This window comes from Poeciliopsis prolifica, unplaced genomic scaffold (assembly GCF_027474105.1).
Source record: "Poeciliopsis prolifica strain line A6 unplaced genomic scaffold, Auburn_PproV2 SCAFFOLD007, whole genome shotgun sequence".
Lineage (NCBI taxonomy): Eukaryota > Metazoa > Chordata > Actinopteri > Cyprinodontiformes > Poeciliidae > Poeciliopsis > Poeciliopsis prolifica.
This window is the reverse complement of record NW_026562382.1, coordinates 5,455,010-5,482,348: the sequence shown is the minus strand read 5'-3', so window position 1 is coordinate 5,482,348 and position 27,339 is coordinate 5,455,010. Positions and strand designations below refer to the sequence as shown.

General features: G+C 38.9%; 1 protein-coding gene across 6 annotated transcripts in view; it reads left to right on the top strand.

The window, feature by feature from the left end:
- Positions 1 to 887: 887 nt before the first annotated feature.
- The window catches only part of LOC129360892 (target of Nesh-SH3), a 29,304-nt gene continuing 2,852 nt past the window's right edge, over positions 888 to 27,339 (top strand). Inside the window, exons 1-18 of one of the 6 annotated variants that reach the window (XM_055031381.1) lie at positions 888 to 1,149; positions 10,189 to 10,368; positions 10,508 to 10,576; positions 10,697 to 10,829; positions 11,699 to 11,889; positions 12,308 to 12,351; positions 12,970 to 13,018; positions 14,717 to 14,782; positions 14,962 to 15,039; positions 16,014 to 16,976; positions 17,771 to 17,833; positions 18,217 to 18,405; positions 19,022 to 19,087; positions 22,500 to 22,562; positions 25,125 to 25,247; positions 25,522 to 25,611; positions 25,692 to 25,901; positions 27,173 to 27,278. In XM_055031381.1, the coding sequence (XP_054887356.1) occupies positions 1,050 to 1,149; positions 10,189 to 10,368; positions 10,508 to 10,576; positions 10,697 to 10,829; positions 11,699 to 11,889; positions 12,308 to 12,351; positions 12,970 to 13,018; positions 14,717 to 14,782; positions 14,962 to 15,039; positions 16,014 to 16,976; positions 17,771 to 17,833; positions 18,217 to 18,405; positions 19,022 to 19,087; positions 22,500 to 22,562; positions 25,125 to 25,247; positions 25,522 to 25,611; positions 25,692 to 25,901; positions 27,173 to 27,278 (2,783 nt within the window). In that variant the 5' untranslated portion in view covers positions 888 to 1,049. Of the gene's footprint in view, positions 1,150 to 10,188; positions 10,369 to 10,507; positions 10,577 to 10,696; positions 10,830 to 11,698; positions 11,890 to 12,307; positions 12,352 to 12,969; positions 13,019 to 14,716; positions 14,783 to 14,961; positions 15,040 to 16,013; positions 16,977 to 17,770; positions 17,849 to 18,216; positions 18,406 to 19,021; positions 19,088 to 22,499; positions 22,563 to 25,124; positions 25,248 to 25,521; positions 25,612 to 25,691; positions 25,902 to 27,172; positions 27,279 to 27,339 lie in introns of all 6 variants that reach the window. The other 5 variants (XM_055031379.1, XM_055031382.1, XM_055031383.1 and 2 more) reach the window with 5 other exon arrangements.

The window sequence follows — 27,339 nt, the reverse complement described above, 5'->3', positions numbered from 1 at the left end:
TGTAGAAAAAGGGCCATTGCATCAATTCGAAAGAGTCCCATGATAAAACTGGAATACCCACAACTCAGGTGGAAGAATCTGTTATGCACTACAATACTCAATCCTTTCTGGAAGAATGACTTACCAGCGTTCAAAGAATACCATGAGAGTTTTGCTCAACTCGCATGGAACTTGCTTCACCACCGAAACAGGAAACAGAAAATGTATTAAAAGCTGCTCTGTTCAGATGAATAAAAAAGAAGTCTTTATTTTTGTCTTAGGAAATGAATATGTGTCTGGTGAAAAACTAACAAAAACCTTTAAAACATCGTTTGGTGAAACATGGAAGTGGTGGCATCATGCTGAGGTAATCCTCTCAGGCTAAATCCACAAAACAATTTCTAGAAAACCATCTACAGTTTTCGTCCATATCAAGATTAAGTTGGCCTTTCAGAATGAAGTTTGAGTTTGTAGCAAAAGTTGTGACAAAAGTTGAGTTGTGGCAAAAAGAGAAAAACTTATTCAGGGACGACTGCTTTTGCAAGGCACTGTGGACATTGTTGGAAGCATGTTGTGAGAAGTTGCTCAGTTTATAGAAACACAAATGCCAAACTAGTGTTTGTCAGGATTATGCTTTATTAATGCACAAATGTGACACAGTTATTGATGTATTGAGCAACATATACAATGATGAACCAGCTTTCTCAAGTTCCAGTGATCACACTCAGAATTAACGAACTGTAACCGCAGATGGCACATGTTGTGTGACAAGCAATGAAATTAAAAAGGAAAAAGGGAGAAAAAAGGAGATAGGAGTGTGAGGACAGTGGGTGTGTCTTGTTTTGCACGTTCCCTCCCTCCATCACAGAGTTATAGATGGAGCAGAAGCAGCCTCCAGCATCCACACCTCCTGGTCCTGAGAGCGCCTCTCGTACTGAGAGCATCTGCTCAGAACAGCCACCTGGATTCCTGCGTCTGAAGCGTGAACTTCTCACAGCGTCTGTCTTTTGGAGTCAACCCCTGATCTCATCCACATCACCGCAGGCCGTTTCCACCAGAGACTGATAAAGATGCTGCAGCAGCACTCACACTGCTTTCTGCTCCTTTTCCTCACGACTTTCCTCATCGGGGTGGCTCTGTCTCTTCCATCAACTTCTCACAGGCGCAGGGGTGAGTGAGAGCTGCACTGGTTTCGTCATGTGACTGATCTGCATCGAGGGACACACGTGATGTGATGAATTTGATGCATTTCTCTTGGTTCTCATGAACACAATAAATGGCCATCTGCTGCCTAAGATGAATTCATAAGGAATCTGTTTTTCTCATAAGTGGATTGCATGTCTGCACCACTTAAGAGGATTTAAGACTGCATAAAACACATAGTGGGATAAGCAGGGAAAATGGCATAATGTGGTTAGCAAGACTGATACTGGCATCAGTTAAAAAATGCAGAAAAATGTATGATGTTTCCAAATACTGAAGGTATGCATAGAGAAAGAGACAATATATTCAATTTAATGTCAATGTAAATATTACATGCAGCCATATTAAAATAAGTAAAAACAGAGGTGATCTGTTTGTAAGTCATACATAGTTTTTTGATTATCTGCTTCCCAAACCAAGACAAAACAAAAGTGGATTTTATTCAAGTTTCATGATTCTCTTAAATGTTTCCAAACTCAAGTTCTGAAGCAGAAACTTCATTTACACACATTATAGTATGTAATTAAACCACTTTGATGAAAGTAGTATTTGGGACAGTTCAATCTAATTTATCCACTTTTTTGTGCATTAAAGTTAGAGTGAAATAGTTTCCATGTTAGTGGCCAGTTGACATGTGAAACAAACTAGTTTGATTGCTTTTATTGGAAGAAGTCTTACCCATGTTTGCATTTTAGGTTTGTTTTGTTTCATAATCATTTTGAAAACTGTAATCTTCATTGTGAGTGGGTTTCTTTCTACAATGAAATAAACCTCACAGGAAGAAACAAACAGTTTTGACAAAGTGAAAATAACCATAACTGAGGTATTTTTTTTAACATATACATTTGAAGTTGATCAAAGTGTGTATGAACTTCTATTAAGATTCCCAGGATTACAAATGAAATTATGAAATCATGGCCGCTTTTCAAAATGAGAATACACATAAAGTGTGTTGATCTTCATAAAATCAAGACATTTGCATAAAAATGCTCCTGCGTGACTCAATCAAAAAGCTTAAAACAACCGAACCACATAATTTTGAGGAGCTGAATGAGTAAGATTAAACTTTATGGCAACAAATACTCCAGTCGGGACTGGCAAGAAACCAAGCATTAAAATGGCTACTGCTACACATGGTGGATGATCTGTAATGCGGACGGTTTATTTCTTTGCTGAAGGCTACGCAATGCTACACAGTGTGGTTTGAAACTTTGAAATGTCATGAGACTTTTAAACAGAAATCTTGTGTCCTCTTCTAGAAAACAGGTTTACGACCCTAAATGTAAAAACTGGTCAGATCAAAACAGAAGTAGATCACCAGACACACACCCTGTCTCGTTGCCATCAGTCCCAGAGTTAAATGTTGGAGAAATCCTCTGAGGCGAGTTGAAGAGAGGAGAACATAAAACAGGACAAGGAGCCTGGATGATTTAGCAAGATTGTGCAAAGAGGAATAATCAAACATCCTCCTCTCCGTACACTCCTACCTCGACAAACATTACAGAGGAAGACTGAGTGCTAGCTGTCCTATTGGGAAGAAGAAACCATAAAAGATATGGGTGCTAATAATTCACACTTGTAAATAAATGTGCCCAAACTTCTGGCTGATCTCAGAGGTGTCAGTATTTTTGGAAGGCAACAAAATAACTGTGGGTAAATATGATTAAACATTCGGTCTGTGTTTGACAACTAAAGGCTTTCTCAGCTTTTAGATTCTATTTTTTTGTACTTTATTTTACATGCTAGTAATTTGAGAAAGTAAAAAAAAAATGTTTTTCTACTTTCTTAAATTAAAAAACAAGCCAAAAAAAAAACTTTTTAGTTTTTTTTAACTTGTTATTTTTTATTTATTTTTTTGAGTAGTTGGAAAAGTTTCATGAACTTTTGATGTTCATGAAACATAAGAGCATCAAAAGTGCATTACAGCATATTAAACCTTCTCAGCCTGATTAGGATTCTTGCTACATTCTTGGAAAGGAGATGAAGTTTCCACAAATGTTTTCCATTTTGTCTCATTGTCCTCTTACTGTAGTTTTTCAGTTCTCACACGTGAATTCTTGTGATAATGATTTCCATTTCCAACGCTGTTCCCTGCAGCCCTTTAAAGGAATTATTGGCAGTAAGAGTGAGTCTAGCTGAGGTGGTACAAAGCAGTCAGAACAGCTGACTAAAGTTTGCTGGTGTTTTTTCTGGCTGCTGGACTCCAGAAGCTTTTTTTTGTGTTGCTGCTCTCTGATCAGAGTCAAATCTCTTTGCCTTTGAATCTAACAGTAAAAAGAAGAACATTATTGTTAAAGTCTTCTGGATTTGGGGATGAACTTGCAGGAAGGAGGTCCTGGGTTTGAATCTCAACCTGCTGTCTTTTTGCATGGAGTTTGCATATCCTCTCTGTGCATGCATTGGTTCTCTCTGGGCGCCCCGGCTTCTCTAACTTTTCCATCTAATCTAAATTTACATGCCAGTTCCAGTACGTAGAATAATAAATACACTTTTAGAATTTTTGCTAATTGATTTAAAAAAATTACTTTAATACAAATTTGAAGAAGAAAGACACTTTAAATCTCACTTTCCCGCAGCATAAACCCTTCAAAAGCAGTACTTACAGTACGACATGTATGTAGGCGACTGCAGCTGGATGCAAAGAGTTTGTCTAAAAGTTGTGGGTTCAGGTCCAGATTCCTGCTGCCACATGTCGATGTGCCACTGAGCAAAGTATTCATCATTAAGTTGCCTATCAAACTGCATATCAGTGTAGAAATGTGTTTGAATATGTAAAGCACTGAGTGGACAAATACCTGGAGAAGCTCCATAAATCTGGTCCATTTATATGTTGGGACAGAGCAAAGTAATTGCAGTGACAATATCTGCTGTTTGCTATATGTTCACTTTAGCACAATTAAGCTTGTTTACAAAACAGTTTCAGCAGACATTGAACATTATTGGTGAAAATGTCTTTGCTCTTCATCCAGGGGAGTAATCTTAGAAATTGTATTGAGATATGAGTAGGATCAATTGAAACTAATATTTCTCAGCTAGAATTAGAACGAACAGAGCTATGAAACCTCTCCGTGCTGTAATTATTTTTCTGAAAGTTACTCAAGGAAACTCAGTCAGTTACTACACATCTCTGACCGTCACTATTTCAAGCATCACTGTGATTTCCATGGCTTAATTTAATTAGTTTAAACACATATCTGCATCTTAATGAGTTTCTTCACCTGGAAAAACTGAAATGAAAATCTCAAAATTCGCACACTTTGGATGTTTTTACATTTTGTCAAGAGGCAACAAAACATTAGTCCAGTTGGTTGAAATTGTGGATAATTGTGTGGGTGGGAATTTGTGTCCATCCCCCCTTACTTTAAGACCCCCAAGTCAAATCAAATTGGCGTCACCTACTTAGTAACAGAAGTGCACTTTTTAAGTAATTTAGTCCAATAGATCTGCTATAACACTACACATCACTTTAAACACACCAAGTCTGCAGTGAAACAGGGTGGTGGCTGCATCATGCTGTGGGGTGCTTTTCATAGTGGACACTCCCTCTCCACTACAATTGAGCTGTTACATAAGGAAAAACGGCTAAATTGTATCTAAACTTCCTTAAACTTGCCCTCCATATCTATGTAAATGAAACCTCAACAAAATATATTTAAGGTTGTGGATTTCTGGTGAAAGAATGCAAAAAGAAAAAAAATTCAACGGGTTGTTGCAGAATATGACTGACAGAGTTTAGCGCAAAGTACAGTCCACAAACTATAGAGTCATGCCAGACAAAGCAGAATCTCTTGTCATCACGAGACTAATAAAGTGGTGAGTCTGGCAGGAGAGCTGAAAGCTCGAGATTCATTATTTGGAAAGCCGAGGTGAGATCAGGCTAAAGGTACGACGGGGATGACAACATGTAGGGCAGCAGAGATGGAGTGAAGAGGGAGTGGGATGAAGCAGCCGCAGGAGAAAAAGAAGAAACAGCTGCTGCTCATAGCTGAGTCTGACACTGAGGTGGTGATGTAGTGTGAGAGAGGAGAGACCCACATGGCAGCAGCATGACTGCTTGGGGTAAAATATGAAAACTACAGGCACGACTTTCTGCAGCCAGGCAGGATTTGAGGCGATGCCCGCATTCGGGCCCAGATATGCGTCTGTTGATGGATGTGGTTAGAGAGACGTGTGCCGAGTTACAGGGAGATATTCTTAGTACTGAATTACACTAGTCTCCAGTTATTCCCATTAGAGCTTATGTAGGTCAGGTCTCGTGTCGTTAAAGCACCCACTAAATTATTTCAAAACCTCCTCCATCTGACTGACGTGAGGTTCTGAGGGATTTTCCCTCTTCATTTCCTTAACTGGATGGAACTGCTACACAAAACAACACAGTCAAACATCTGTCTTTATCTTCGCAGTGAGGAGATCCAAGCTTTCCTTCACCTCCTCACTTCCAACACAGAGACCTGAGTCACTGCGGTGCTGAGGCTCATCTCTCCATGACTAAACCCTAAAGGCTGGGTACAAATGCGTATCTACAAAATCTATATCGGCTTTTTCATGTTTTTTTTTCACATGTCAACCACAAACATTAACGTATTAAACTGTAATTTTCTGCGGACCAACACAAAATGACGTGTTTGTGAAGTACGAAAAGTGCTGCCACCATCATGACTCAACATAAAAATAGTTTTTTTCCAAGTGCAAACTTTTTTTTTCATCATAAATAACATTTTGCATTTTCAGCACACCTGAGTCAACACAACCCTTTTCTGCAGTTATATCTGCAGGTTTTATTGAATGTGCCAATAACACATCGGACTAAAACTTTAGGGTTTCGTCCCCTGACTATAACCATAAAAGGTCCAGTTTGTTCCTTATGCTCTATTGCTAAGTCTAAAAAAATTGTTAGGCTCAGTCAGATTGGGAAGATAACATCTTTTAATGTTGACTTTCAAATCTTGCCACAGTTCTATATATGTTTGGACTTTGACTGGGCCATTGCAACACGTGTTCTCCAATAAACCTCTGAATTTTCAACGCATTTATTTGTACCTGTTTTCGTGTAGACATCTCTTAAAATATCAGCAAAATGTTTTATGGCAACAAACTGGTGACATGAAGTTACATTTCTTATACCTATCGACAAATCTTTTAATTCTGTTCTTGATTCTTAAAAACACACTCTATAATCTTGTTGTTTCTTTGTTATTTACAACACACCAGTCATCTTCATATTTTATTTCTTTTCAGGACTCTGCATTCATTCAAAAAATATATTAAAAGTAGTTTGGAAGCCCCCAATATGCCAAAACAGAACCTAAAAGCTATGTTGGCCAAAAGACGAAGCTTTCGTCAGGTTGTCACAGGACAGATCCAGTGTGTGTTTCTTCTGGATATCAAAATGAGTTAAGAATTAGCTGGCAGCCATTTCTCAGTGTGACAATTGTTTTGAGTCTCTCACCCTAAGAGACGGTCCCTTTTGGGTTTTGATGGAAAAAAAAAAAAACTGATGGGTGTGGGGGATTGAAATGAATTAAATTTTGATAGGAAACAAACCATGGTGGTATTTTTCAAATCAAGGGCTTCCCCGTCTTTCGCTGTCAGTGCCTGAGCTGGCGTCCTGCAGCGTCTGGCACCGCCGCTGACTCAAAGTTCCACTATTTCATTCAGAGCTGCAGCCTGAGCCAAGGACATGTGCTGAGGAGAGCACAGTGCGGGTCCTCACCCAGGCAAACGGCCCGTTGTTTAAAGAGTGGAGGTTTTAGGCAGGCACTTGGGATTTCCACCGCAAAATAATAATAAAATGAGATCAAAATAAATAGAAACGGAAGTGATGGAAATACAATTAACAAAACACCTTTAAATGCAAAACTCACCATTTCACATCCAAGCCTTCCTGCGTGGTTATTGTTTTCCATGTGCCGCAGCCAGCTCTCAGTCATAACTCTCTCCCCTTGTCAAATCCAGTTTGTCTCAGTGCTTGGGCTTTCAGCAGCACATCTGGTCTGAAGTGACAGTTTTTCTATCACATTCTATGGCAAAGGAGACTTACTTTTTCTCATTTGGTGCCAGCAACGATGGGGGATTCATGTCAATTTATCGTCCATACCGAATGAATGCGTGCACAGTAAAAGAAAATAGTTTGCTAAGGTGACTGTGTTGTTAGAAATAACAGTCTGCTATTTGATGTTTCTGAATCAGAATTTGGTTCACGTATTAACAAACATGAACCCGTACATGATATTTTTAGTAAGGGCTCAAGACTTTAATCAGCTGCAAATATTCAACCTATTAGCATTCCTGTGTCTCCAGAATGTTACCAAAAGCAACGTTTTGTCCCTTGGAGGATGGTAGAGACATTATTGTCCTGCTGCAGTGGGAGTTGGGAGAGGCTGTCCTATAGATTGTCAATTAGGAGTTCTCAGACTTTATGTTCAAAGGTTCAAATCTGATTTCTAGATATGGTTGAAGGGGAAAAAACCCCATCCAGTTATGAGCAAATCTTTCTGTCTTGATTTAAAACTTTCCTGCAGATAGTCACTAGCTTGCATTGTTTGCTTGATAATCTGGCTCAGGAGTGTCAAATTCCAGTCCTCAAGGGCCGGTGTGTCCTGCGGTATTTTGATGTGCCACAGGTAGAAAAGACTAGAATGAAATGGTTCTTTTTTGTGTAGATAAGATCTCCAGAGCCTTGCTAATGGCCTAATTATTCCATTCAGTTGTGGTGCAGCAGAGGCACATATAAACCTCCAGGACTGGAGTTCGACACCTGTGATCGAGCTCATAATTGTTTTGGCTTTGGTCCAGGCTGGTCTTTCCAGAGCTGAGTGAACTGGGCCCAAACTGACTGGCCATCCAGTCAAGATTTGTCTTCCAGACTTTGGGAATCTCGAATGCGCTGTGTGGCGTCTCCTGACTCTGCTTCTTCTGGCACATCTAACCTCCACATGATAGAAAAACATTTGTGGGACGTCAGACAGTTTCAGTAGCTTTGCCTGGTTTTGTTGCTTCCTCTTGCAGTCCAAAAACCATTATGTTAAAGTAATTGTTCTCTCTAAATTCATGTGTTCATGGTTATCTGTCATGTTTATGTCTCTGTTGTTGTATGTCATTACATAAATGCTGTGAAAATGGATGTCCCTTAACAGATTTCTTCTGTTATTTTACTTATCTGCCACACTCAAAGTCAAACTAATTTCAATAACGGACAAAGATCATCTGAGTGAACAGAAAAAGCAGTGGAAAATTGCAGATTTAATTTAGCCAACAGGGCACTTTGTAAAAATGTGCCATTATTTTTCAGCGTTTATTCTCACCAGTCAAACCCAGTCCTGATTCCTGCCAGACATTTAACATCAAGAAATCATCTATAAAGAACTTGTCTGGCAACATAAAGTAGGCTAAAACTCGGACATGACGCTCTGATCCAAAGAAATTCAAGATTCAAAGACACTGTTTTCTGCTAGTCTTGAAAAGTAAAAAGAACAAACAAAAAAAAACCCAACAATTTGTAATCCTTTAAGACTGAAGGGAGCCACAGCAAGAGTCAACCCTACGAAAATAAACCTGGGAGCTCACTGACGGGTTATCCACCTGGATGAGTCAGTGAAAGCACTGAATCACTTGACTCAGTTCAGATTATTGTTTATAATTGAATAATACAAGAAAATTTAATGAGTCAATGAACACAAATGACTTCAATCAGAGAGTTTGAGGGGGAAGCTCATACATACCAAAGAGGTCTGTCTCATTTTTCCCAAATCACATCTTGGTGATCCCTGAGATATTTGAGAAAAATGTTTTATGTATCGATGAGGAAACATAAATGGTGTGTATCCTGTTTCAACAGGAATTAAGCTATTATCTTACAAATATAACGTCATAAAGAGCCAGATACTGCTTTCCTGGACAGCCTTCTTTACCTGATGTAACCATCCATCCATCCTGCTCCCTAGAGTACTTATTATTTAATTGCCTTAACAAAGTGAACAAAAATAAAACTGGAAGATTTTTAAATTTCCGTCCAGCTTCAATCCATTCTCTAGTTTTTGTCATCGTCAAACATCTGTTAGCATATTCTTCTTGTTTGTACTTTTTCTGAATAAGTCATTTTCAGCAGAAATGTGATGAAATTCTATTTCTGTCATCTCATGATATTTTCATACAGCTGTACATGAGAGCAATTCGTCCACTCTCACCTCATATTTTAATAGCAAGTATTTATTTGACTTTATTTCACCTTCCAGAAGATTTCATCACACCAGTTTTACTCCCAAACTCATCATCTGTGTGTCTCGAGTTGTGATGGTGAAATCAGGATGATTTGATTTTAAAGTGAATATTCTCTTTTATCACTACACTCAGTATAAATGATTGTCTTACTCTCTGAGGAATCTGACAAAACAAGCTCTTATTTCTCATATACTTGGAGCTGCTTTGACTACATGGACTCCTTTACTGCATAGGAAGTGTTAAAATGCAGAACTTAAGGTTTAAGAATATAACTTTAAAGCAGCTACCTTCTCCTATATGGTTAAAGTTTGTTGTTGTTCTTGATATTTATGTGTGCAGGTTAATTGTTGTGTTTTGTGTTTTTGGAAAGTACCCTGCCAGTTTGTGGAACAACATACCTTATTAAAGTAGCTCGTAATACAGCTATCTTGAAAGTTAATTTAAAGTTCCAGAAAAGGTCATGGAAAGTGTTGAAAAGCTCCTGGTGAGTTCTGTAAAATACATATTACTGAAAAGCAATTGGTGAGTTCTGAAAGTTATTTGTACCTTCAGGCAAGTACTTAGTGAGAAACAATTGGGAGGGCACTTGACAAATTGTGAAATGTTCTTGACTCAGTCAGAAAAAGTATCTGGTAAATTTCTGAAATGCAGGGAGTGTTGGTGGAATTCATCCTTCTGCCATGATACGTTGTTTTTATTGCTCATTCAATAGTTTTCAGTATAAAAAGGTTTGCTTGAAATTGTTTATTGTTGGTCTGATCAATGCTTCCCCTCCTGCTTAACCAGTGAGACGTCAGAATATGAAAGTCCGCATCAGCGCCTCAGGAGACACCATCGTGATGAAGTTCCTGCATCCCAACATCGACACCAAGCTTGAGGGCTACATCCTGGGATACGGCAGCAGCATGTTCTCCAAACAGTTCATCCAGCTGCCTGAGAACGGTCAGCCATATGAGACTGAGTTCGGTAAGATTGGGGGAGCTGTTTGTCCACAATCAAGCAATCTGCCTGGATTGTTTGAGTCTTAAGCTAAGAGTGAATTATATCTGCGGAGCGGAGCCTAAGAGCACATTCACACCCGACCTCGCATTTCCCTTGTGGTTAGATGCTGAACCAAAGTACCTTGTCGCTGTCCAGCCAATCCAAGCCAACGAGGTGAAAAAGCAGTGCAAAGGTTTGTTTTTTTTTTAAAAAAAACTAAGACTCATCACCAAAACTACACAGCAAGATTTATTTCCAAGCTAAATCTGAGTGATTTAAGCATAAAAGTAAAGTCCGACTTTGTCTTTTTCAGGTAAAGTGGAACTGCAAAAGCCTCTACATTTGGTCATCGGGTCTGTGACGCCCACTTCTGTCCTTCTCTCCTGGGGGATGCTGCTGAAAACACCCTTTGAAGGGAATGTCATGAATGACTGCTTAGAAGATGGGTGAGTGTAGATAAAGTTTATTTTCTGAAACGCACCACGGCATGCAGATGCCCGTTCATAAGCAGACACACAACACATAAATCCAACCTGAATCCTTTTGTCATGATCAACAACATTGGTCTTTTATTGTTGTTGTTTTTAATAGACATAATGTGTTGGTCTCAAGCAAAAATTTGATTTCTACAAAACAGTGACAAATAAATAAAAATATTTAACTGCTTTAAAAAATAAGTGGCTGCACATATATTCACCTCCTATTTTGGTAAAATTTTGTCAAGGAGTGAATACTTTCTATAAGTACAGTAAACGGTTTAAAATAGACACTGTGGCTTTTAGAAAACTCTTAAACTGCATCCCTCATGTGAGAGTTGTCCCTTTTTCCAAGGAAGAGGGAAAATAAATGTCTGCATATCTTTTACCTCTTGACTTTCTCTTGGAATACGTTACCTGAACTTTATAAGTAATTCGGATGTGTTTGAGTGAAAACAATTCATGGGAAGTGTGATGGAGATCTCCTGGCCAGTTACAGTAAAAGACTCCCTGAAGTCTCTCAGGTTACCTGGCATTGGATCCAGTGCAGCTGGGTGTTTGAGAGAGAAGTCCTCCCACATGACATGCAGCATGTGTGAAATATTTAGTCTAAAATTGGAAAAAGAAAACTGTACTGGTGTCATTCTTCTAGTAATACTTTCACATTCAACGGAGGAAAGAATGAAAGAAAAGTCTCTGCTGCACAGTCAAAGAGTAGCATGACGTCGCTAAGCAGCACAGAAAAGAATCTGTTCAAAAATGTTAGTCTTGCTTTGTTCTTCACCAATTTAAACGTCTTATTCCATACATTTACGAGTTCTGCTCTGTTCTTTACTCAGACACTATACGGTTCGTTACCGTGAGAAGAACAGGAAGTGGAACTACCAGACCTGCCCGACGAGCGACACAGTCATTGACAATCTGAAGCCCCATGCCGTCTATGAGTTTGGAGTCCAGCCTAATACTAAAGATGGCGCCGGAGCCTGGAGCAAACCCGTGCTTCACAACATCAGCACTGCAGGCATCCAGGGTATGTAGGATTTCCTTGTGTTGCCCAAATACCTCAAAGTTAATCAGTTTTCAATAATCATTCAATTCCTTTTTTGTTTTCAGTCCAGAAATAAAGACTCACCTGTGAGTCATATAGGCATGTAGAGGATCCTGAACTTTATGGATGAACCAATGTTGTGTTGACGAGTTTTCTATTTACCTTAGGTATTTACTTAGTCTGTTATAATAACCATTGTTGATCCATTTGATTTGTTTGCATTCTTTTGCATTTGTTTGCCTGCGAAAGGTTATTTTCAAAAAGTCCTTTTAATCTGACAAATGGATATTCACAAATGCACTGGGGATGACTGCTAATTATTAGATTAAATAAAGTAATTTTGCTTCATGAAGTTGCAGCGCTACTACTGAATTGACTTCTTTTCTTTTTGTGATTTTAGAAAAGGTCATCAGAAGAATCTCAAAGTATCCCATCACCCCTGTGGTATGTAATAAAAATGTTTTATACTCCCCCAAAAATCAATATTTGAGCATTTTCTTTTTAATATAGCCTTTACTGGTCCCTATGTGGCTATTCTGAACTAACGGCAAAAAAGAAAAAGGAAAAGGAAAGCAAATGGAGTTTGAAATCGGCTTCACCTTTTCTTCTGCAAATATTAAACAAATAAATGACATTTGAAAACTGGGCGTGTATGTTGAGCAGATGTTCTCGCTGTGGAGTCCGTGTTATAAACTTTAGTGAGCCCATGCTATTCTTGGGCTTGTTGGCTTGTTGATTTTCCATGGAACTGCTAAATGGAAATGACATCAGTGCAGCCAAGACTAGCCAAGCCACAGAGCATGGTCTGTATCTCACTCTGCAGTACAAAGAGAGGAAATCAGCAGATAGGTCTAAGAGGAAATTTGAAAGGGGACCACATAGTACTTTCTGTCATGTTGTGTGACCAAGCTCAGTGAGAAACCTTTGAACCCCCTGCTTCTCTCCAGGGTCTCAGAGTCTTGATAAGCTATGCACTGCAGACAAAGAGACAGTTGACCGTAAATAGCCACATACTGGAGTCTTTGAAAACAAATAGCCTCTTCTACCCTTTCTTTTCTTCAGAAAACCTTCACTCCCGCTCCTCCGTCCTTCCAGTTTCCTCTTCAGCACGGTAAGCCAAGAGAAAAGTGGTGTTCTTCCGGTCTAAAGCACTGAATGTTTAATCCATTGACGGTGTATTTTCTTTTATCCATTTCTGTTTCGGGACTTCTCCATTTCCCTTCGTTTTCAGGCTGAGCTCTGATACGTGATTTGTTGTGTTGCAGATCAGATCATTTCCTCCTGAATTACTTTTTCATGTGTCCTCTTGGCAGCAGATGGCTGCTAGATATTCCAAAGCATCATTTGGCTGTTGACACACCTCTGTGGATTGTGGATGCTTTTAAGGTTTAATGTCCCATTAGGCAATCTCAAATCGATTAAATTACTCAAGTTCAACAACCTGTGAGAGCCGGACCATCTGTTGCCAGTTGCAAAATAACTTTGGCCAGTGATCATTTATCAATAAGATATAAATATATAATTAAAGAATAAACTCGCCTCTTTTGACACGGCTTGTTGGCTTCAGTTAATCAGTCACGTTTAACATTGTTTTAGAGCAACTTTAATGAGCACTTCTTCATCTAGAAACATTTCAAGACAGAGGGGGCTTGAGCTGCTATGAGGTTCACATTGCATGTTTACTCCTAGTGACAATAAAATTGCAACTTTTTGTTGTAGTAAAATTTGAAAAATCAGGCATGATGTAATGCTTCTTTTTTTTAAATGGAATAGCACCAATCATTCCTTCTGCTGCAAGAAAAGATCAAACATATTGAAGGATTACTTATGAGAAAGCTATATGGATGTTTTGATTTTGATGAACAGGTTTATGCAGAAATGCACAATGAACACCCGCTACACTGAGCATTAGACTTCAAGTGCTTATTGCAGAAAATATGATGATGATGTACAAAATTGTACTGATTTTTGAACATTTTCATCTTGACTAATTGCTTTCATAAAAGTTATAATGGCTCTCATTTAGTCTCTGCAACAAGGCTTTGTTTTATTTTTGTTTTTTTTTTGCAAGTGTAAATCCATCTGAACTGATCCTTCTTGCATATGACGAGCTACGAGCCAGCTGACTGGCAGTGTGCACCACTGGGCAGGAGAAGAGTCCTGTGCTGCTTTTTTCTTCAAAAAGCTAGTGAAAAGTCTCCATGCGGTTAGAGAAAAGGACTTTGTAGCATCTCATCAAAATTAATTTAGGTCTGAGGAATGCTATGATGAGAAATCATTAGGTTTTTCAAATCCTAACTTTTTAAAACGTTCACATACATTGAGGCTGGACATAAGTGCTGGCATTCGTATATGTGTTGGCATGAAAAGGTATAAACACTGGGGCCAAAATTTGTAAAAATTTGGCACAATTGAAGCAAAAGGTGAAGAATATCTTCCAGATACCTTCATACCAGCTACATTGTAGCTCGATGAAGGCTGCTGCTTTCATTTGAAACATCCTACTTCAAACCTAACAGCCAGAGTCTTGATAGGAACATGATTTAGTGACTTAAAAGACTTTCCAGAGACTTTAGCGTATGATGATTCAACCAGAAATTTGAGGTCACCAAGCCTGGCAGCATTTTATTTGCAGAGTTTGAATTTTCTAGCGTTAAACATTTTGAAATGCGCTTTACTATTCTACAGTTTATGCAAAGTAATTATGATGCAGTATTTTGCTGTTTTGGACTAGTTAAATGTTGCATAGCTCCTCAACATAATACATTTTCTCCTCCTGATTGTGTGCTGTTTCTTTTGTCCCTGTCAGCTACTAAAAACAGGACGCGGACCAGAGTGTTCACCTCCAGAATCAAAACCCTACAAACAACTCCCGGTAAAGACTTTTCTGGACCAATTCAGTGGTCAGAAACGACCCTGAACATTTGAACCGACAATTTTACTTGAATTCTGCACATTTTCTTGCAGGAAATCCTAACTCATTGTTTGCTCTTTGTGCAGGGCATGATATGTATGTATTTACACAGGTCTACTAACACTCACTGTATTTCTCAGTTCCTACAACAGCTGCTAAACAGAAAATTCTGCCAACACCTGGACCAAAACTACCTGTGATCAACAAGCAGCCTATCGGTAAAAAGCTCCTGTTGTTTCTTTAAAAATATTTAATTCTCACTGTTGTTATGGACAGTCATAGGAATGACGGGGGGCAAGATATCGGAGGCTTATAAATGCTTTTGTTGTTGAAACAGTTGCTTGAACAAGAGCAGCGTTCTGTGAATAGGTGGAGTACTGCAACTGTCCTGTGGATCCGATCTGACTCTAGTGAGTCATTGCAGCTGTGTGACAAAACAAAAACTACAGTATAAGCAAACTTTGGTTTTACTTTTTATGCTTATTTATATAACTTAAATTAAAAGCCACAATCTAAGCCTACCGGCCAGGTTTTTCACAATAACTGATCAAGAAAAGGAGCTGCTTTCTTTCTGCATTTTCTGTATTCTCACTTATATCTCAATGTTTCTTGTTTATTTTTTTAGGATCTACAGTTTAATGTTTGCAACCAATTTGTTTTCCTTTAGTAATTTAGTCTCTATGTCACTGTTTTTGAACGTTTCTCAATATTTATTCTGCCCATATAGACCACAAACAACTTTTAAAACAAAACTTTGGAAAAATTTGGAACTATTTCTTTTTAGTCTTACTGCCCATTCTTTCTTTAAGATCTACTTTGTGTTTCTCTATACCCTCCTTTCTTTCAACAAGGCCTACATCTCACCAGATGGAGTAACCAAGAAGTGATCAGTTAGAAATCATTACTACCTCATATGTCACAGCATTTCAGGGCATAGCTAATGGATTTCAGTGGCTCTTAAACTTCAAATACCTTCAAATGGTTTGTGTACTTTTGAAACTGGACCAATCAAGTTTTTGTGTTTCTGTCCTGTGTGTGACGTATCAGGCCAAAGGTTGACACTCGTGCTTAATTAATTGCAACAACTCTTGTTGTTTTATTTTTGTTTTGTTTTTGACTAGGCCGTCTCTGCCAGTGATCTTGTCTTACATGTTTCAGCATGATAGCTTCATGGCTATATTTTCTCTCTCAGTCACACACAAACCAGGAAGAGAAGAACTGTCCAGACCTGTCTTTACTCCTTTCCCAGAGGCTCCTATGGCTCCAAAGGGCCACACTGAAGGACTAGGCGAAGTTACCATAGCATCTGTGCCAGTATACCAAGCAGGCAAACTGGAATACCATGAAGACCCTCCAAAAGAAATCCCCCATCTTGAACTTAAAACACAGACTGAACCAAACTCAAAACGCCTACAGCACCCACCCCAGCCAACAAACAAAATTCTCCAGATTACACTAAAACCACTTGATGAAGGTATATCACAGCCACATTCAACATCCCCAAGTGACTTCCCAACCAAACTAGAACCTCAAGTTACAATTCAGACTGTGCAACAGACTGACTTAATTTCACAACCTAATGAAGAACCAAATTTCCAAACAGTTCCTTGGACAACACCAATGATTCACTCTGAACCGAAGCCACAACCATCACTCAAGACCAAACCAGAGAACGAACTGCTAATCCAACTGGAACCAAAGACCCAGAGCAAACTTCAAACAACCACTCTTCCCCTCCCAGTGACGCATCATGAAACCACGCAGGCAGCACCTCTGTATGTACAGTATGAAGAACCAGCACCAACAGAGGTCCATCACAAATGTCCACTTCACACAGATACTAATTTGTTTAAAAATCTACAAACCCCATCACCACATTCACCAATAACACCTCAAACACAACTTCAGTTAATCCAGACACAGAAACCCAAGAATCTGGGAAAAAAGCACCAAAAACCCACAAAAAAGCCCAGAATTAAGAACCAACGTGGTGTGGCAAACCTTCAACCACACCCGCAGACAAAGTTTCCAAAAAAGGATCCATTTCGACCCAAAGATCTACCTAAGGAGCACCAGCCGGGATTTCAGACTCGGCCTCAGACCAGGACCAAGACTGATCACTCCAAAGGTTCATCGAGGAAGACAATTCATAGGGGTAAAGACCCATCGACAGCACTCCTTTATTAAACACAACTTAACCTCGTTAAAAAATAACACAATGAAGGGGGCATGCCCATCTATATTTGTTTTTGATTTTTGATTATTCTTTGTAATTAGAATTGTAAACATCTTCAACTCTCATGGACAAGACGAGAGGAGATTGTAGCTATTCTAAATCAATATTTTTAACAACTCAAAGATGCATCTTTTAAGTTAGGAAGAGCCAAAGCAAACCAAGAGGCTGCAGGTTCTTGATGTGCTAACAAATTCTTTGTAGATCATTCATCACTCTGTATACCAAGTCTCAAAAATGCTGCAACATTTGCAAAACGCCGCAACATAAACACGTGCTGTGTTTTCCTTTACGTAGTCTACAGACACATTTCTTTCCAAATGGTAAACCAGCCATTTGCTTTATTGACAACAGCAAGTAGTTGCCCATATCAAACATTTCATAATTACTCCTTTTTCAAACTGTATTTACCGGTTGGCCTCTGGTATGAATCTAGTCCATCTAAAAGTTGACCACTTTTTCTTCCTTGGAGATGTGTTTTAAATTCTTTATTTCTGTGATGTGTGTTCCCATGCTTGTCTTCCAAATCGTCTAATTATGAAAACCCACTTAAGTCACTCTGTCATTAGAACAAGCAATATTAAATATCCACATCTCATGGATGAAACTAACCGTTTGTTTTTTTTTACAAAATGAAACATAGGGTATGCCCCCTTTAGAATGTGTTGCGATACATACCAATGTCAAGATAAATTAGTACGTTTTCTTTCATACAGCTCCTAGTCATCCAGAAGAGGGCAAACCTCTATCAAGACCCGGCCTGGCCACAGAGAAGGCTGGTAGTTACAATCTTGGTAAAGTGCCATGCCAAGTTCATGTCTCATCACCATTTCAGCTTTTTTTGTCACATCACGGAGCACTGTTTCCCCGCCTCCATCTCCATCCTGCCAGCTCACACACCCCACCCCATTGTTGTGAATGTTTCCATGTTTGTGTCCATTTGCAGCAAGGTTGTTTCACACTTGACCTCTCTTTACCACACCAGTCTGGCAAGCTTTGGATCTCATTTATTTTTTATTTTTTTTTATTTTTTTGCCTTTCTGTCATTTCCTCCACTGCCACGGGGCCACAATTGATTTTCATAACTTTAGCTATTTGAATATTTGTTGAAGTTTTCATGCTTTTAGGTAGATCCTTTGTAATTTTCTCTCTGATCCTCTAGGTTCTGGCTCCACCCGATCATCCACTGCTGAAGTTCCCCATTCTCCCATTAGCTCATCGGTTCCCACAGGAGGAAGAAATGCGACTGTGACTCGCAACCGTGTTCCTTCTCATTCCAGTAATCCTGGTGTCAGATCATTTTCTCCATCCAAGACATCCACCTCCTCTCACACTTCCAACACACCTGGCGGTAATGCTTGTTCCCCTTTTCCCCAAGCAGCTTCTTCGTCTACAGCTGAGCATACAGAGGAAAAACAATTTCTTTTCTATTTATTTAGCCACACAAACTGTTTCAAACAACTCTTTTCTGGTCTTAATCTCGTTTGCTTCACCTTTTCTCAAAAATATAAATGCTCCCTGGACATGTGATTGCTATGCTTTTCTGAGCTTCTCTAGAAGTGTCAAAGAGCTTGTGGTCATTAACATGATTTATGGTTTCTTTTTGTTCAAGTTGGAAGTCTGGCCACCACAACTGGCCTGGCCGCACTACATCTTACAGTCACCATGCCAAGTCCAACACTGTGCAGACATAACAGTTGCCACAGCTCTTACTCCCATCTATTCTTGTGCTCTTTCTCTTCGCAAGTTGTGGGCAATTGAGCAAAGAATGTAAAATTACAAGAACTTCAAGCTTTGACACCTTGGCTTTTCCATTTGTACATCCAGTAAAAAGAGACTGAAAGCACAAATCTATCAAGTTTTTTCAATTTGCCTTTTAGCTTCAGTAGAACACCAAGTATTTTCTCCCTTTTTTGACTTTCTTTTTACTTGTTTTGTCATAACCAACATTTCTCTCCCTTCAACAGCCAGTGGGGCACAGCATAGGGGCAATGCTCTTCCTAAATCTGTCGTATGGTCAAGAGAAGAACCTGGTAAAGATACACCTTAAAAATTACCAAAAGATACGATTATATTCTGTCGGAGGGCCACGCTGATCTGTGCTTTTGCACAAACTGTCTCGTGCTTTGCTATTTCTGTGTTTGAATCACCATCTATGTTTGTGTAATTGCTGCAATTTAGACTTGACTGGGACTGAAGCCATTTATAATTTTAACCGGAACTCACTATTTAAATGCGAAATGTGAAACGACTCAAACGTTTTTTTGTCATCAAGTCAGAGTACCCTTTTCCGTTTTAGTTTAGTGACAATTGCTGAAAGCCAGGATAATGAGAGGATTTTCATGAGATTTCTTTTTACCTATTTGAAATTCAGAAGTTTACATACATTCATTTCTATATCTCTAAGCAGTTTGTGAAAGAACAGGTCATGTCACATCTCTGTAAGCTTCTCATAGGTTAATTAAGTATTTTAATTCAATACTACCAATGCACTGCTTTCTTAGGCGACAAAAAAGAAAAAAAAAAAAAGAAAGAAAGAAATCAACCAGAATATTAGGAAAAAAAATCATGGACCTCCACAAGTCTGCATCCAATGTCCAGATGTCCAAAGATTAATCAAGTATAATCAAGTATTTACAGTATGCTGGGGAATCAAGCAGATTTGTTCTGTGTCTGTGTATTAGTGCTAACTGTGTACAGTAGTCCTAAAATAAAGATAAAACATCTTATGAAATTGCTACAGCTGGTAATAAAGTGTTATTATCCAACAGTGGAATGAGTTCCTCACCAGAAACAAATATCTTAATATTTGGAGAGATGTCCTGTGCTAAAGTTGTAATATTTGATCATAGTGATTATCGTTACATTTGGATGAAAGAGAAAGACGCTTTTTACCTTCAATTAAATCTTGAGCACAAGTCACTCACTCTAAGCATAAAAGCAAAGCAGGTTTTGGAGTGGCCATCACAGATACCTGATCTTAATCCCCTAATTTGTGAGCACATCTGAGAGGGATGTGTGGGATTCAATCCTGACTCAGCAGCACCAGGTCTGTCAGGGGGAACTGGACAAAACTGCAGCTAAATGTTATGAGGAGCTCAGAAGCTTCGGAAAAGAAAAAGGAAAACTTCAACGTTCAACCCAAGTTACATGGAAATGTATGTAAACTTCTGACTTTGAAGAAAATTAAAACAAATTGACTGAGAAAAAAAAATCTGTGTAGCAAATGAAAATGAACTAACTGGTCTAAAAGAGAAAATTAATACTTGTTTCCAACTCTCCTCTGGCCATTTTAGCGTCTTGTCCACCTTTTATGATTATCCTGAAAATATTTGAGGATGTTTTAAAAATAACTCCTGATTTGGTTAATCACATAGTTTCCATTCTGCCAGACAGGCTCTGGTAATTAGCCTTACTGAATTTAGCACATCAGTACAAACTGTGTTAATGGTTACGCCTTGCTATTAACACAATTTGGAGCTGCAGAGAGAGATTATGCTTCAGTCCCGGATCGAATCACAGCTGGTGTGTGTTATTGCTGGAAACTTGGACAGTTTCAGAGGTCTTCAAGGAGTCGAAAGGCTCACTGGAAGCAGTTCTACAGAAAGAAAAAGTTTTTTTTTTTCCCCTGCAAGTTCTGCACATGCAAGTGACTGTTTATGCATTGAAACAGTCACTTTAATATTAATATTTAATATTGAAGGCAAACATGTTCATCTTTTCAATTGAAGAGTTAAGGGTTTCTAATCCTCACTAAGACTTGCATTTAGAAACTCATGCTTTAGGAAGTTAGAAGCTTTCTTTTGATTTTTTTGATTTTGTCTTTAGTTTATTTATTTCAGTTTTTTAACATCTTTGAGTCCTCTTGGATCCACTGTGCTTCAGTACTCTGTTCATTGTCAGTCCTGGCAGCATTCTGTTTGGAAAATTTATTTTAGTGTTGAAGCTATCATCATTTAATCCAGAGCTTTTTTGTGTTTTGTTCCTTAACATTTTCAGCAAAATTGCCGATTGTGTTCATCAGTGCTTTGCCACTGCTTCCCATGGTTTTGAGCTCTTTGCTCCCCAGATTCCACCATTACCCACAAGTTACCCAAAACTTCATTTTTTCTTATACTTGCTACACAGTGATTTTTAATGTGTCCAAATAAAATACATACAGCAACATGTTCATATTTTTTTCATGCCAAAGACAGTTGATAATAGGTACAACAACCCCAAAAATATTATTTTAATACCATAATTGTCCATATGAAACAATTTTAAAGGCATCATTATTTTAAATTTATTCAGAACTCTCTCCTTATTTTTGTGTATTGGTGTGTTTCACAGCCAGAAGAATATACTAAAAATCTCGGTGTTTGGACCGAATATGTGTTTTAGAGCGAACCATAAATTGTGTAGATTTTCTGAGAAAAACCAGTACTCCCATTGTCATTGCTGTTTTAACTCTGAACCTAAAGTCTTTGATGCTTCACATGTCCAGTCCACTCATTCAGAGCTACCGCAAACCAAATATTGGTCAATCTTTGACCAGATTGATCATGACATCACACACCGTAATGTGTTTGACTGTGGTGGTTTTGTTTATTTCTGGGCTGGAATTTAAATTGCTGCATGACTATACGACTGGACTTCATATGCAAGCACATGGTTGCCATCAGCTGAGAGCTGGCAGCTGTTGCTCAGTTTTCATCAACTTTATCGAACCTTTTGTCCTGGCAGTCGGCTGCAGAGAAGATAAAACAGATCCAAGACAAATACGCAGAGGCCTCACTACATATTTTCATATCTTTTCAACTTCCTGACATTAACGAATCTCCAAGATATGAAATGATAAATTAGGAAAGGAGTGCATGCTCTCGAAGCAAATGTAAACTCTACTCTCTTTGACTAAATTAAACATAAACCCTTGTGGTTTTATGCCTCTTATGGGGTTCTGCACTAATTTGGTATAATTTTGCTCTTTTTATTAAAAAAAATAATAATAATAACGACTCACTGACTTTAATGAAGCCAACAATTTTATTGTTGTACATTTTCTGTGAAACTGGGGCTATTATTCATTTCTTGTTCTTCTGAGTCATGTTGAAAATGTGTTTACATTCTGTTTTATAGTTTTAGAGCTTAAGGTAATCTTAATGACTCAAAGGTTACAGTGGTGCTTTGCCATTATTTAATGCAAAGAGGCTTTTAATATACCTTGTGTCTGGTTTCTTCCTTGTTGCTTCTTGTGTGTGTTATGCACTTATTTTTCCAGCTCAGAGTACTTCTGAAGACTTCTGCCTGTCTACATGCCCTCCTCTTTCCCTTCTTTAATCATTATTGCACTTTTCAGACTTTAACAACACTTCTTTTCAGATTCTCTGTGTTGGCCATCTGCTACTCTGCTTCCCCAGTGAGTCTAGCCTCAAACAAGCTCTTGTTTTCCTCAATTTCCTGCAGTTCAGAGACCCCCGGTTCCTGGCAACAAGAGACCAAACCTGGTGGGGAAAACAAGTGATCATGGTAAGGACTTAAAAAAAGAAGAAGTTTTTTTTTCATTTTGTTTTGTTCAAGCTCAAACCCCCATGCATAGGGTTCAGAAAGGGCCATAAGGTGAAAACCCTGACTGATTCTGTCCGCAGTTCCTGTGATTTAACAACATACAAAAATAAGGAAGATTTCTTAAAAATGCACTCAGTTGCGTTTGATGTGTGTTGCAGTAATATAAAAATTCCCTGCCCACTTTAATGAAAGTTGCAGACGTGTAAGGGGTAGTTGCATGGCTTTAAAGAGTCTGTTACAAAAGCATTTACATGATTTGAGTGTTTCCACATTTTTTACTTTTCAGCTACTAACTTCAGTGTGTTGGTATTTCACCAACATACAGTATCCTATAGCTATAAAGTGGAAGTGAAACGATACATTATTATTTTTTTACCTCTAAAAAATTTAAAAGTTTGCGTTTGCCAATCTGAAGCCGTTTGTAGATCTTTTTCTTGCAATGAAAACAGTTATAGGTTTTCATATCTGGAGACTCAAATGGTTACACTTTAGATCAATAAGATCAATAAGAATAGATTGGGAGAGTCTGACAACACCAATTGATATTAATTCTCGATTAAACTTAAGCCCAGGCTTTGACTGGGCTTAAATTTAAACATAATTTGATCTAAGTCATTCCCTTGTAGCTCAGAATGTATGTTTAGGGACGCTGTCCTGCAGAAAGGTGAACAACTGCCTCTGACAGGTTTTCTTTCAAATTTGCCCTACATTTTGTTCCATCCATCTTCCCTTCAATTGTGATCAGCTTCTTTTCCCCCGGTAAAGAAAATCATCTCCACAGCATGATGTTGCCACCTCCATAACACAGACACTGAAATGCTTTCATTTTCCTTGGATACAATTTCAGTGTGCTGTGAGAAAGACGTGTCTTCCACAAGATTCCTCTTTGGTCTTTGAGATGTTGAACTTTGAGGAATGCTGAGCAAACGTTGGGATAAGGTTATTAACAGGCTGCCTGTGACCAGAGCAATGTGGTGTGTTGTTGAAAAGTGCCATACTTGAGCTGGTTTGAAATTTTACTGGTATCAGCAGAGAAGAGAAAGACGTTCCTGTCAAACAAAGCCCTGGAGGAGAACTGTAAAACACCAATCATTTAACATTTAAAAGTTACATAATCAACACTGGAATTTCAAAGATCAAAATGAAACTAATTCATATAAATAACACAATTTCAAAATAAAGTCAGGAAAGAGGAAAAAAAAAACAATCCAATTCAGTTTCTTTCCATATAGAACTAGCAAAAACCGTGTGCTTGTGTCAGGTGAACTTTGGTTAAAATAAACTTGCTCTTCTTTCTGTGAAGTGAGAGTTGAGTATTGAGAAATTTTACTCAAGTAAGAGTTATGATACTTGTGTTTATGTTACTAAAGTAAAATTATAGAGTAAAGCACATTAAAAACACTCCTAGAAGTACTTTTTATCAATAGGTTATTCAAGTAAACTCCTTAATTTCAGGAGATTGAGATGTTCTGTCATGTGACAGATCATAAAAAGTTTAAACGCTGGTGTGTGGATGCTGTTATTCATGTTTTTGGCAACCATATCAAGAAGTGTGAGGCTTGTTTCCTCTAAGAAACAAGAATTGCTTTGCCTTGTGGTCAAAGTCGATCCAGTTTGTCTGACATCAGGCCCGACATACAATATTTTTTTTTTTTGCCACATTTGGAAAGCATTGTCAATATAGCCACTTATCTGTAATCTCTCAGGTCCTACGCAGGATACTTTACGTTTTTGGGGGGGTTGGAATTATTGTGAAGTCTTTCTATTATCAGATGAAGCAAGAGTCCAAAAGGTGATGGAACCGCCTGGTAGCAGCTCCACGTACCAGAGCGGAGTGGAGATTGGCTCTGTGCAAGATGGCAGTCATCAGCTATTCATCGATAGTGAGAACTTGGAGCTTGGAGATTGAGTTGGAGGAGTCTATGTGGTTGATGTGTTTTAACCCCTCTGTGATAGATTACTTTGAAAACATAGGCTTTATGGTTGTCCTTTTGTCTTGTCCTTTGATTTTGCTCTTAATCCTCCAGGTAGAAAAATCTGTATTTTCAGTCTTTTCTTAAATATATTGGCTGAACTTAAATGACAATCAGCCTCAGATACTAACCCTAGTTATTCCCACTGACCCACTAAACCACAGTATCTCTCTACATGTTGTGCACTACCCTCTCTTGAAGTAGTTTTCAAATTAGTGCTAAGTGTTAACTGATTGAAACAAGGCATTTATCTTCAAATCACAGTTCCTGTTGGCCATTTTGCTGTGCCTATGGGCAACAAAGCAAGTGGAACTGGGTTTGCCTTAATTGATCTATGCATTCTTTGTTTCAGAAGAAAATTTCAACCAGGTATCTTCCTCAAGGCGTTGGAGGGGCCGTGACTCAACCCTTTATCTTTTCATCCCAGGAATGGGCCACTGATTGGCTCACTGAGGACAGACAGAGCAGATAAATCACAACTGTGCACGGCTGCGAGTCACGAGTCAGAAAAAAACTGATCTGCTTTCCTCTTTATGCACTCTGTCCTCAGATAAACCTATGGATCTGAAGCAAGGAGGCAAGGAGTCCACCTTAAAGTCATTCCTGCCAGTCACACCGAAGCCAAAGCCCAAACACCAGCAGCAGACAACCACAGTGGTCCCAGTAGTTAACAGTAAGTGCTACTTAAACGATTTGCATGAGCCGTCGAATGTACAAAAGCACGATCCAGAGAGCTTCATGTTTGCCCATTTAAATATAGCCATGAGCGACAGAAAAAAAAGAAACACATTTGAATTTCGAAGATCTGAGTGCAGGCCATAGCAGGTGTTGTGCTGGGTGGTTGTAGACAAAGGCCAAGGCTGTAAAATAGGAGGACACAAAGAGCTGCCAGGGACTGCTGGCTGACCCTAACTAACCCCACCTCCCATCTGTTGTTGCCTTTCTAGGCAGTCGATTTGATCTAAATGAAAACTCCTCCATATTCAGCTCCTTGCCTGCATCAGAGGTGGACATCATGGGCAAGAAGCGCTTTATAGGTAAAGCTTTATCCGGACTGTTTTCCAGCTTTACCGGCATTGAAAAGGAAAACCAACACTCTCCCTGTTCCTGTTCACAGCTCCTCATGTCATTTACAAGACGGACAAGAAGCCAGATGAGCCGTGCTCCATCACCTCCTCCATGGCTTATTTCCCTGATGAGGAAGGCAGCGATGTGAACGTCACTGGTCCTCCTCGCACACCACCGTCCAATCTCACTGTGGTTACTGTGGAGGGCTGCCCATCCTTCGTCATTCTGGACTGGGAGAAATCTGATAATGAAACCAGAGGTACACAGAAGGAACTATCTTAGATATTGAGCAATTTAAGTGACAATGTGAAAGTAACAGAGCAAAAGGACAGGCAAAGTATCCAGCCCTGCTGAGTGAGAACATTTCTAGAATCGTTTTTCATGACAGTCAAAGCTCCAAGTTGTGATACATCTGTAGCAGCCTTGCGAAAATAGAGATTGATATTTCTAAAATAGCCCTGGATCAGTAGAACACTCATCTTTGTTGTCAAAGATAATTCATTGGATTTACTTCTGGACTTTGACTTGGCCATTCTAATACATGCTTCAGTTCCATTGTAACTCTGGCTCTACTTTTAGGTTTGTTGACCCATCAACTTTAGACAGCCTTATTTCCCTTGCTGAAGAAATGTAACCCATAGAATGATGCTGCCATTACCTTGATTTACTCCACAGATGGGGTGAGATGTTCAGTGTCACTTTACGTCCATGCAGTGTTGCATATTGTCACATTTTAACAACATGCTTCTGTTCTGGAGAAAACTCTGGAGCCACTCAGGATGATATTGGAAAGAAGAACTTCGCAGAAAATTATGGCCAACCTTGACCATCCTCTTCACCAGACTGAAAACCTTCACCTTCAGTCAGAGGCTTCTTCATGTTCGCCTCTACTCTCCCAAAACCATCGCCATCTACAATAATTCTTTGAAGAATCTTGAGTTACAACATTTAATTTTCCTTTGGGATCAATAAAGTATTTTTGAATTGAATTGAATTTGAATGTAGGCGAGGATGTTCTGTTCCTCTGATCTGGCCAGAGTGTGTATTTCCACGTGTTTACTTCATCCTCAGTGTGGGTTGTGGCAGACTATCAATTTGACTTATTTCTTTCTCATGGTTAGTCTTTGTTATATTTAGACAAAACAGGAGCCGAAGATTTATATTCAAGAAAGGATGAAGAGATCAACTTGTTGAGAAAATGTTGAATCAGTAAACATCTAGTTTGAGGTTTGACTTTTGACAAGTTATTGTCGAACATTTCCTTCACTTTCCAAAACATCCCACCTCGAGTCGCTTGCAACTATTTCTAACTGGTTAAAAGTGATTTCTCTCTTACTCGAATACACATTTTGACGTGTGAGGAAAATTTAATAATGAAAATATATGACTCACTTCATCAAGTGAAGGAAATGTTTGTACGCGTGTGAGAAATTCATTCTTTGATTAAGACCCTCAAACCATTTCCCATCTGCCTTCAAATACTTGACAACATCTGACATGTAAAAACTGTTTCTTTGACTTGTTTATCAGAGTATGAGGTAGTATCAACAACCACCGGGCCGAATGGACAGGAAGTGTCCATCCTGACGACCAATCAGACTCACACAGCCGTTGAGAATCTCACGCCAGACAGCAGGTTTGCCGCAGACACTTCATGCATGACCCATCCTACGTCTGGTCAGTTTCAAACACAGCCA